Here is an 11470-nt window from a genome sequence, read left to right on the forward strand (position 1 = left end):
GCCGGCCTCCTGCTCCCCCGCGGGCCCTGCGGCTGCGGCTGCGGCGCGCTGCACACCCAGGGTGAGGCTCGGGGTCGGGACTCGGGTCGGGGGTCAGGGGTGGGAGGATCAGGGGGCGAGAGGCCGGGCGTCAGGGCTGGAGGGGTCAGGGGGAGAGGGGCCGGGGTCGGGAGTCAGGGCTGAGGGTTTAGGGGGTCGGGGGTCAGGAGTGGGAGGGTCAGGGGCGAGGGGCCGGGGGCTCGAGGCAGGGGCTAGTGGCAAGGGGGTGGGGTGGGGGTCGGGGGTCCATGGGCGGCGCTAAGGGGTCAAGGGTCGAGGACTGGGGGGGTCGGGGATCCCAGGGCCGTGGCGGGCAGGGGTCAAGGGTCGAATACCGAGGGGTGGGGCTGCACGGTCAGAGCTGAGGGTCAGGACCGGGGTGGGGTGGCTGGAGGGGTGGCTGCGCAGGTGTCCGTCGGCTGGGGGTCCAGGGCACCCTTTCCGACGCATCCTCTGCTGGTGGACGACCAGCGGGTTGAACCCGTGTTCCTCTTCCCACAGGTGTTTGGCTTTGGGGGAAGATGAGACTAAACTCTGGGAGCAGCTTTGTTTGAGTCTCAGAGACGGACCCTTGGGGAGCTCGGGGTGGGGGTTCTAGGGGTGGGCAAGCGTGGGTATGAGGTCATTGTTGGTAATTTATTTTCCAGAGGCGGGCTCGGCTTCCTGGTTTAGTGTTTCCAGCATTTTTTCTTAAAGTTTTTAAAATGTTTTGTTTATTTTTGAGAGACAAAGAGAGACAGCATGAGCAGGGGAGGGTCAGAGAGAGAGAGAGGGAGACAGAATCTGAAGCAGGCTCCAGGCTCTGAGCTGTCAGCACAGAGCCTGACAAGGGGCTTGAACCCATGAACCGTGAGATCATGACCTGAGCCAAAGTCAGCTGCTTAACCAACTGAGCCATCCAGGCGCCCCTTTCCAGCATTTTTACAGCTGGGGAAACTGAGGTGTTGTGGGTGGGAATTGGACCCTGCTCGCAGAGCCTGGTGGACAGCACACGTGTCAGAAACGTCCCAGGTCCCGGTTTTGGGCTGCAGTAATCCTGGGTCGCAGTTAGGTTTTGGACAGACTGCTTCTTATTCTGTGTCTTACGGATTTTTATTGTAGGAGACAAAGCTTTCGTCGAGTTTCTGAATGATGAGATTAAGGAAGAAAAGAAGATCCAGAAGCATGGGTCCCTCCCCAAGATGTCTGGGGGCTGGGAGCTCGAAGTGAATGGGACAGAAGCCAAATTAGTGCGGAAAGTGGCTGGAGAGAAGTAAGTGCGGGCGGCCTGCGGGGCCCGGGCCACACGCGTGCCCTCCTGGCATCGCGGTCCCTGCACGCAGACCTGCTGTGTTCCCGAGACAGGAAGGGAGCCGCAGGAGGCCGGCTGTGCTTCCGCCTGAGGCCGGGCGCGCAGACCCCCAGCTGCAGAGGGTGCTGACTGGCTCCACGCAGGACTCTAGCTGTGAAACGAGGGTCCCGCTCCCTAAATGCGAATTTGGTGGCCCACATGTAGGACGGGATACTGCGTAGCCAGTGTGGCCACCAGGGAGGTGTGGGGCTCTCCACCTTTTTCCGCTGTAATGACCCCCCGTTCGGAGTCTGCTCTCATACATGCTGTAAAGAGGAGTTCTGATTCTTGGGGTTTTGCCTAGACTGTGTCCTGTCCCCGCGCTCAGGTCCGCTGTGTGCTCTGAGACTTCACTGAGGAAACTGATTTTCTGGGGTGAAAAGTAGCCAGTTGTGGGTCATTCTACATCACGTTCTCGTGAATAAAGACATTTCTGTGCCCAGGAGCCCGGCTCAGTCAGCGCTGTTGTGCGTTAGGCAGGTCCTGTGGCTGACGGTCCACCTGGCCAGGATGCAGGGGAAGGGGCTCCCTGGCGTGGTGGGTCCGTGTGCCCGGCCGTGCGGCTCCCGCTGTCCCCTCCTGTGGTTTCCACTCAGGCCTCGGCGTGATCTGGCAGGCGAGGATTCTTGCACCTTAAAGTTGTCGTGAACTGGGTGTTTCTGACTTGCTTTCTGATAGTGAACTTTCACTACTCTTTTCTTTTTTTAAGTTTATTTATCTTGAGAGAGAGAGAACTGAGCACCTAGGCAGGGGAGAGGCAGAGAGAGAGGAAGACACAGAATCTGAAGCAAGTTCCAGGCTGCGAGCTGTCAGCACAACCCAATGGGGGCCGGGGGTGGGGGGTCTCAACTCAGGGACAGTGAGATCATGACCTGAGCAGAAATTGAGTCAGACGCTTAACCCACAGAGCCCCACAGGTGCCCCCACAGCTCTTTTGAAGAGTGGATTTTTGTTCTTGTTCGTTGTGAGGCTTTCCCTTCCTGAGGCCGCTCTGGCCAACCCCCCCAGCCCCCCGTGGGGGCGCTTTCACCGGAGGCTTCTCTGCCATCCCGGCTCTTTCTCAGTCACGGCCACGGGAGGGTGCCCAGGGCAAGACCAGGGTGGGCTAGGCCGTGATAACCAGTGGGCACGGTCGGCAGGGAGCTCTGGGGTGCCGGCCTGGCCCGGGTGCCCACACAGGACCGTATCTGGTAGAGATAAAGTGGAACCACTCGGGGCCCAGTAGTTGACTTCCAGCAGCTGCGCGTGGTGGGCATAGTCACCTGCTGAGTCCGTCTTCGGCCACAGCTGCTGTTTCAAACTCCACAGGTAATTCCGTCAAGTCGGTGGCATTAGGATATTGTTTCAGGTGGCATCTTTAACTGTAGCCCAGCTCAGACCCTCGGACCTGTTTACTGGGTTTAATACTAAGTGAAAACCACAGCCCTTCAGGTTTTCTCTCGCTCCTGTAGGATCACGGTGACGTTCAACATCAACAACAGCATCCCGCCCACGTTTGATGGTGAGGAGGAGCCCCCCCAGCAGGGGCAGAAGGTGGAGGAGCAGGAGGTGAGCAGGGTGCACGGTCACAGCTGTGGTCTGAGTGCTGACGGCCATTCCAGGGCCTCGGAGAAGGAACCCCTGCTCTTCCCATCGCTCTGCTGCGGGAAGGGAGCTGGGGGGACGCAGGGGCCCCATCCTTGGAGCTCTGCTCCCGGAGTGGCGGTCTCTGGCCAGCTGGAGCGGCACTGCGAGGCCCATTCCGCCCCCAGGACCGAGGAGGCTGCCCCCCTGCATTACTCCCCACTTCCCCCAAGCTTACAGTTTAGCCCGTATCCTTCTAACGGGAGGGAAACGAACCTGTCTTAAGCCTTCTTCCCACGATTGGGAGATGTTTGGAGTGTTTCCGAGCGAGGAATGTTCCAGCGTGTCCCAGGCTGGCAGTAAACAGCAGCCATTGAACCAGGGTAGCAGAGTTGGGGCATGAGGGATTTGGACACTGACACCTTGGCATGCTGGCCCCGCCTAGCCGGGCCCGGGTGTGCCCAGTCCTCTGGCCTCTCGGGAGGCAGTGCGAGGGTCACAGGGTCCCCGGACTTCCCAGCCAGCAGGTATTGGACCCTTCTCGGGCCGAGCACAGATTGCAGCCCTCCCGTGTGCTTCTGTCTCAGCCACCCCAGCTGCGGTCCCCCCGATCCTGGAGGGCTCCCCATCCAGGCTGATTCTTCAGCCTTCGGGATGACCAGTTAGCCGGATGCACAGCCTCGGTCCTGGGCCATAATAAAGGAAGATCCCGAAATGGTCAGCGGGAGAGACAGAGATGGGGGGTCAGGGCAGCTTTGCAGCCTGTGGATGGAAAACCAGGGAGACAAGGTGAATTAACGTAGCAGAGACCCTAATTCAGATTAATTATAAGCCTGGTAAGTTCTGCGAACAGCGGGAAGCTCCGTTAGCTGTGTGATCCTCTACCCTGGAAGACCTTGTGTGTGACTCTAGAAAGATCCACCCAGGAACTAGTTAGCCCAGGCGTCCGAATGAGCTGGCGCAGAGACTCTGTGCTACGGAAGATTCCAGGCTCTTCTGCACGAGCACGGGTGTGTAGTGTTTAGAAGCGGCCGATGGCCGTCAGGCCCTGCGCTGAGCTCTGGGGTCCAGGCACCCACTCCCCTGCGGGCAGGGCGCGCCCTGACTTGTTCTCGCTCCCCCAGCCTGAACTGACGTCCACTCCCAATTTCGTGGTGGAAGTTATAAAGAACGGCGGCAAGAAGGCCCTGGTCCTGGACTGTCACTACCCGGAAGATGAGGTGGGTACGGTGCGGTCCCTGCCCCCCTGGGGACAAGGAGGGCCTCCAGGGACCTTCCTGGGCCCATTCGGAGGCCAGCAGAATAGGGGAAGAGGTGGGGGGTGAGGGCAGGTAAAACCCGGGGACTTCCAAGCTGCTAATAGTCTGGTTTGTCCCGGAAACCCCTTCACTCTCCCCAAACCCCATCTCCTCTCAGGTGGGACAGGAAGAGGAGGAGAGTGACATTTTCGCCATCAGAGAAGTGAGCTTTCAGTCGGTTGGCGAGGCTGAGTGGAAGGACACGAATTACACGCTCAACACGGACTCCCTGGACTGGGTGAGTGTGCGGGGAGGTGGGCGTGCAGGGGCCACAGTGGGAGCTGGTGAGTGTGCGGGGAGGTGGGCGTGCAGGGGCCACAGTGGGAGCTGGTGAGTGTGCGGGGAGGTGGGCGTGCAGGGGCCACAGTGGGAGCTGGTGAGTGTGCGGGGACGTGGGCGAGGGGCCCGGGCCGCAGCGAGAGCTGGTCCTCCCTCCAGGCGCTGTACGACCACCTGATGGACTTCCTGGCCGACCGGGGTGTGGACAACACCTTCGCCGACGAGCTGGTGGAGCTCAGCACGGCCCTGGAGCACCAGGAGTACATCACGTTTCTCGAGGACCTGAAGGGCTTTGTCAAGAGCCAGTAGACCAGAGAGACCAGAGGAGACGCGGGCTCCGGCCAGGGACAGGCCCGCTCTGGAGCCGGGCACGCGTGCGCGCAGACGATTTTCGTTGTAAGATCATGGAAGATAATTCCGATTTAAATTATTTCTGTTGCCCTCTCCTTTACTATTCATTTATTTCGTCGCTAGACTGTCCCTCCCAGAATTTTGTATAACGTAATAATGGACAATAAAATCATGTAACTTCTCCCAGGTGCTCCGTCTTTTCTGTTCCTCGCCTGCAGCTCGCATTACAGAACACCCGAGAACAGACACTTTCGAAAAATTTTAATACAAAATAAGTTATAAATTAAAGGTCTGTATTTACAAGTCCTTTTGTCCCACGGAGCGAGCGGGCTCCACCCCAGCACGGGGAGCCCAGGCTGCTTCTAGAGGATCGCCGTCCAAGTGTCACAAGCCTGCAATTTCAACAGAAAGGCAGAGTCACGAACATCTTCTCAGGGTGTGGTTCAGGTCTAACGGGTAGTGACATCGTGCTGCATGGGGCCAGGGGCCATCACGGAGCAGCTGGGGCGGTGTGGGCCAGCACGGAGACCCCCCCCTCCCACGGCCCCGGCAGCAGCGTGGACGCCTCCAGCTCAGACCAGACCCTGGACACGTCCTCACCCTCGCTCCGGACATGGGTCACCAGCCTCCGTGAGGGAAGGCTCCTTCCTCCGACCCCAGGCCTGAGACAGGCATGTGCCACAGGCAGGTGCAGCCCCCGCGAGCCCCCGACAGGCAGAACTCCAGCTTGAGACCCAGTAAGCAGTGGAGTGAAGACAGGCCTCACACTCCCTGACTGCTCGTCCGGCCACCACGCAAGAGTCCCCGACGGCTTCTGCAGGGGATTGGCCTGGCTTTCTGGGGCCTGGCACCCTCCAGCCCGGACCCCTAACACATCTCAAGCTTCCCGTGTCCTTGTGGCCACACATTACCTTCCATAACCCACACCTGCGGCCGCACCTCACCCCGCCCCACATGCAGGCTGAACCCCTGTGTCCTGGGCCCCACAGTCCTGGAATCCCTCTTATGTGAAGCCAGAGGCCGGATGACCCAAGCTCCATGGCTCCAGGGACATGAACTTGACTGTGCTTCTGTCACACACCCCCTTCTCCGGGCCCGCAGTGGTCTCTGCCCACAGGGTGCCCGCACTGCCAAGCTCTCCGTGCCCCTGGGAGGGCTGACCTTGTCCCCACCTAGCTTTGCTCTGCCTGGAGCTTCGGGGCCCCATCGGTCAGGGGAGTGGACCCCACAGACTGGGGCCTGCAACGGCCATGTGCTGTGGTGCCGCTGGGCGCTCAGCACCCAGGTGAACTATGGCCTGCTACTCCCTCTGCCTAGCCCGGGGCTCAGGCTCAGGCTCCCCCCCCCCACATGCCTCAGGCGGCCTTTCAGCCCTCTCTGTGAGGAGGCAGGAGCCGAAGCCGGAGCTGCGCGCCTTCAACTCCCCCAAGCAACCTCTACCCATTTCTACAGACGCATCGGGCCCTGCCTGTGTGCGGGGGCAGGGAGGCTGTGGTGTCCTCGAAGGGACACCGCATCAGGTGCAGCGGGAGCCCAAGGACAGCAGGACTCAGCCGCAGTGGTGTGGGGACACACACCCCAGCGGCACAGGCACTCAGTAACTGCTGGCAAACCTGCATAGTGAGTGGGCGGGGCCAAGGGCACTTGGGACACTGAGCGGCAGTGGCAGGAGCCCCGGAGGTACCTGGCCTGTGCCTGCTTCTTAAACCTCACCTGGGGTCCCCCCCCCGACATCCCCCCCGACACCCCCCCCCCACTGAGGCCAGAGCTGTGAGCCGGAGACAGTGGACGCTGGAGCCACGGACACCTGGACCCCCGCGCTGGCTCCGGGTCCCTGGCGGAGCAGCTGGCCAGACCCCTGCACTGACGGGAGTCTGCATCCCAGCCCCAGCAGTGGGGACGCGCCCACCTCGTCACCGGCAGAGCCCACCGGCGGAGCCCACGGCACTGCCGCCTCCCTCCCCACCACGCAGCCCCTCACAGGGGCGCCTGTCTCCTCGGTGACCCGCTGTCCTGCTCCCTCCCGCACAGCGGACACGGCTGGCCTAGCTGAGTCTCCTGAGTGCGACGTGATCCGCTGACAGCCAGGCTCCCCGCTCCCACGGCCTCCGTCCCCTCCCTCCTGGCAGTTTCAGCGGCTCCACCTTCCTGGGCAAGTACGTTCCTCAGAGAACACACTGCGCTTTTAAACACCTGCCCAGCTCAAAAGAACACAATTTAAAAGGAGAAAAGACCTGAACATCTACCTGTCTCTGAGCTGTGCTGTCTACACCGAGGGAAGACACCCACAACGGGCCCCGCCTGCACCGCGGGGCCCGGCAGGCTTACCCGGCAGCTCATGAGAAGAGCGGGCTCTGCTCCCGTCCCCCCTGTGACGGAAAACGCAGGCGTGTGGGGACAGTGCGCGCTGTGCTCGTTCACGCTGTCCTCTATGCAGGCACGAAGCTTTTGCTCTGTCAGCTCCGGAGACTAGGAGATAAAAAGCTTAAACTACAACCGGGTCCCGGCTACGCCGGAGTCAACAGCTTGGAAATGGGTCCCCACTTGTCAGGTAAGAGGGCTCCTCCTGTATTTTAAGGTCACGGAAGCTGAAATTCTGAATACAGTTGTCTCCCTAGAGTTCAAGAAAGCAGGCCCACGTGGCAAGAGGACACATGTCATCTGCCTGTGCAACTTACCTGAGAGGAGAGGTACAGGCCACACGGACAGGTGACCACGCCACTCGATACCCTCAGGTTGCACCTGGAAGCAGAGCTGGGGTCACAGAGGACCGTGGCCAGCAGGCCTGGGTCCCCAGACCTCTCCAGACAAGCAGCGTCTGGCTGGAAGCGCCACTCATCTCCGAGCACGGGGTGGGGACCGATAGCGCTGGGAAAGTTCTGCAGACTCGTACTTTGTGCACACAGGACAGATGACGGGGTTGGCTTCCCATTCGGCCAGGATGACGCTGAGACACCGCTCATCGAAGTGCAAGCTCTTCTCATACTCGCTGATGATGCTCCGTTCTGCAAGGCAAGGGGCGCCTGCGATGCCCGGCCCCGCCCCCTCCCCGCAGGCCCCGCCCCCTCCCCCCACCTCTTCCCCGCCGGCTCCACCTCCACGCTTTTGCCATCTCTCAAGGCTTCATCCCAGGACGGAGTAGTTCAGGCCAAATCAGGCTACCAATCACAAGACATTTACTGCTGGGCCAGCCTCCATCCTGTTGTCCCGCCCCTCCTGTCTCTCTCCTCCCACCAACGGGGAAGGGGTGAGGACAAGGGACAAGGACACAACACCTCTCTGGAGGCTAGGGGAGCATCGTGTAAGGGGTCAGGGCCCGGGGGACAGCTGGAGAGAGTGGACACTTACACGGCACTTACTGCTGTCGCCCAGCCCACCTGCTGAGTGTGACGTGCCCTGTCCTCCAATGTCCAAACACTCAGTGTGTGCTGTGCGCAGTCTGTGTTCCTTTGTGCGCGGCAGGAGGAGGGACACCTCGCCCGCTAGCCACCGGGAGAGAGCAGCGCCACGGAACGACTGGTCTGAGCACAAGGCCCAGCGCACAGGAGAGTCTCCTGGGGTAGATAGCCAGCCGAGACTTGAGAGTAAAAACAGGGCCTTCTGACACTTCTGACACTCCTAAAGCGGAGCAGGGCGGGTAAGAACCAGTAAAACTCTCTGAAAAGTGGTCAGCTGGGCGCCTGGGCGGCTCAGTCAGCCAAGCATCGGACTTTGGCTCAGGTCACGACCTTGCAGTTTGTGATTTCAAGCCCGGCTGTCAGCATGGAGCCCACTTCAGCTCCTCTGTCTCCCTCTCGCTGCCCCTTCTCTTTCTCAAAAACAAATGTCTCCCTTCCAAGTACTAACCAGGCCCAACCCTGCTTAGCTTCCGAGATCAGACGAGATCGGGCATGCTCAGGGTGGTGTGGCCGTACAAAAATAAATGTTAATACCAAAGGAAGAGTGGTCACCATTAGAGTAGCGACGTGGAGGCGGGAGGGCCGCCCCAGAGCGCACCTTGCTCGGCCAGCTCCCGCTGGATTTCCTCGAGCACAGCCAGGTCCATGGGCTCCTCCAGCTGCAAGACAAAGTGGGCTCAGGTGAGGCTTCAGGTCCCAGAAGGACTCCTATGGAGGCTGGCCTGAAGCCACATGTAACTGAGGACACCGGTCCAGTCCTCCTGCAGGATATAGTGATGACGCGGGAATGTGGTCACGCCGAGAAGCCGTCAATGACTGACCCACCAGTAACCAAGGAATGGCCCCAAATGTGGGGGGAGAGTCTAGGGCAGCAACTACGTGTTTGTTCTGCCAAAACCATGTAAGTGCTGGAAAGTTCCTGACCTCTGTAAACCTCACCTCGGGCCTAGTTGAGAGAGCTCCCTGCGCCCCAGCAGGAACTCAGACACGGGGTGAAGCTAGCCCGGGCGGAATCACCCAATAACGCATCATCACTGCAGACAGCCCAGATGGTCCCCGGGCGGTTTACCAACATTTTCTGGTCCGCACAGCGCTACCTTCTTCACCACACGAAGGCAAAGCCAGGCTCGGAGGTGCAGGAGGGGGAAGAGTCCAGAGCAAAACCAGGGCCGGAATTCCACAACTAGGGACTTGCAAGCCAGTGATCTTCTGGCACACGGTAACCAGTTTCCTATCCGCACCCAGGCCCCCACTCTCGCTGAGGCTAGACTCAGAAAGCTCTGGGACCTTCTTCAGGAGATAAATTTCCAGAGGAGGGGAGCCGAGGAGGGAAATTTGTTTAGTTTCCTAAGACGCAGTGGCACGGCACACTGACAGTCTGGGATTCATGAAGCAGGAATCAAGAAGAGTGTAAGGTTAAAGGCGGAAGAGCTTGGGTTCAGGATAGATGGAATCCTGAGTGGGGGCTGGAGGTTGGAGGGGTTAGAGGACTTGGGGAAACAGGGAGAGAGTGCTGTTATGTAGCCCCCCTCCCCCAAAATATCCCCCCAGCCTGACCTGAGCCAAGCCCTCTGGACAGCCCTCCACCGACTGCAACGCACTCCACTCCTCTTCCATCACTTCTTGCACTAGGAGGCTGCTCTGAACGCTCCCTGGCTCATTGCCTCCCACCTGGCGGTATCTGCTCAGAAGCCTGTCCCGGCTCTTTCTCATTCTCTCCAGGCATCCCTTGGAAGGAAAAAGATGGGGAGCAGTCCATTAAAATTTGGGGGGCGCTTGGGTGGCTCAGTTGGTTAAGCATCCTACTTCAGCTCAGGTCATGATCTCTCAGTTTGTGGGTTCAAGACCCGCACGGGGCTCTGTGTTGACAGCGAAGAGCCTGGAGCCTGCTTCGGATCCTGTGTCTCCTCCTCTCTCTGTCCCTCCCCCATTCACACTCTGTCTCTCTCTCTCAAAAATAAACAAACATTAAGAAAAATTAAAAAGACTAGGTGTTAAGGCATTAACGGGAATTTACAGACAGGAACTTTCAGCTGTAACCTTAATCATTGTTATTTCTGCGTATTCCTCTCCAGTCCTTATCCACGCGTAGACAGGAGAAATCACAATGTTTTGTTTACGTATCCCAGATCGGCATATTTCACAGCATGTCTTCGATGCCGGCGTCCTTAATGGTTGGATCATAGCAACTCAGCACCCACTGCGCTGCCACAGGACACTCAGGGTTACTTCCACATTCCTGCCGCGACCATGATGGACGCCTTTCTGGACAAGGTGTCTCAGCCCGGGACGGTTTTTATCCCCCGTGGCACATGTGGCAATGCCTGGAGACAGTTTTTGTTGTCACTTGAATTGTGGAGCTACCCGCATCTAGTAGGTGGAGGCCAGGGACTTTGGGAAACATCCTCCCGCGCGAAGAATAGCGCCCCCGGCAACACAGACCGGTGTTCCTCAAAATGTCAACAGCCCAGCTTGGCAAGCCCCTGCCGTCAGCCTTATTTCTAGCATCGTGTATTTTCCTGCAATACAGGATCTCTGCCCCTTTCTGGAAAGTTGGGCCACATTATAGGAGCCATACTGATGTAAGAATAGGTCACAAGTGAGCCAAGGGCACGTCCCTGTTGGGACTCAGTTACGGAGGCGTCGATGAAAGAGCAGAATCGGGCATCTTTTCCAATTACTCGACTCCTCTGTGGACTGTAACGGAGGAAGCCGAGCGCCTCCCTGACGCCTACCCACCACCCCCAGCAGGTGGTGCCGGCTCGCCAACACCCCGCACGCAGGGTCCAGAAACCCCGGGAACGGCGGGCCCAGGGGCCCCGCCACTGCCCTGCGCTCGGGCACCTGCCTAGCCCGGCACGCGGGAGGGCGGCTTCCCGAACGGGCTAGGGGTAACGGCAGCGCGGCCAAGGCTTCCCAAGCCCTACGCCCACCTGCCGGAAAGCCTCTTTCCAGGACGGCGAACCCCCCGCCTTGTAAAGCGAGCGGCGCCCGGAGCCGGGGGCCTCGGCCATCTCCTCTCCGCGCGCGTCGCCGCCTGGAAGTCCCGCCCCCTGGGGGCGCGCCGAACCCTGGGAATTGTAGTTTCCGGGCGCTCGCTGCGCGCGCTCGGAGGAGTTCCGTAAAGGGCCGACTCCTCGGCCGGCCTCTCCCGGAGACACAGTAATGCGACCCCGAGTCGTGTGTTTGTGAGGCAGCCCAACCTGGGCTGA

General features: G+C 59.8%; 2 protein-coding genes across 3 annotated transcripts; one reads left to right on the top strand and one right to left on the bottom strand.

Annotated features, from left to right (window-relative positions):
* C1QBP (complement C1q binding protein) lies at positions 1-5046 on the top strand (the record flags this gene model as incomplete). Its single annotated transcript, XM_029928777.1, has 6 exons — positions 1-61; positions 1141-1291; positions 2821-2917; positions 4057-4152; positions 4349-4468; positions 4669-5046. Coding segments are annotated over 6 exons (675 nt in total), but the record flags the coding sequence as incomplete, so codon positions are not given.
* Positions 5047-5104: 58 nt separating this feature from the next.
* Positions 5105-11360, bottom strand: RPAIN (RPA interacting protein). Of its 2 annotated transcripts, none has more exons than XM_029928517.1 (7): positions 11192-11360; positions 9816-9986; positions 8857-8917; positions 7754-7865; positions 7539-7602; positions 7189-7329; positions 5105-5252 (listed from the first exon to the last, which is right to left on the bottom strand). In XM_029928517.1, the coding sequence occupies exons 1-7, from the start codon at positions 11270-11272 to the stop codon at positions 5223-5225; spliced, it is 660 nt and encodes a 219-aa protein (XP_029784377.1). In that variant the 5' UTR covers positions 11273-11360; the 3' UTR covers positions 5105-5222. The 2 variants fall into 2 exon arrangements, with proteins under 2 accessions (XP_029784377.1, XP_029784376.1); XM_029928516.1 differs by lacking the exon at positions 11192-11360 and adding an exon at positions 10299-11175.
* Positions 11361-11470: the final 110 nt, after the last annotated feature.

This window comes from Suricata suricatta, chromosome 17 (assembly GCF_006229205.1).
Source record: "Suricata suricatta isolate VVHF042 chromosome 17, meerkat_22Aug2017_6uvM2_HiC, whole genome shotgun sequence".
Lineage (NCBI taxonomy): Eukaryota > Metazoa > Chordata > Mammalia > Carnivora > Herpestidae > Suricata > Suricata suricatta.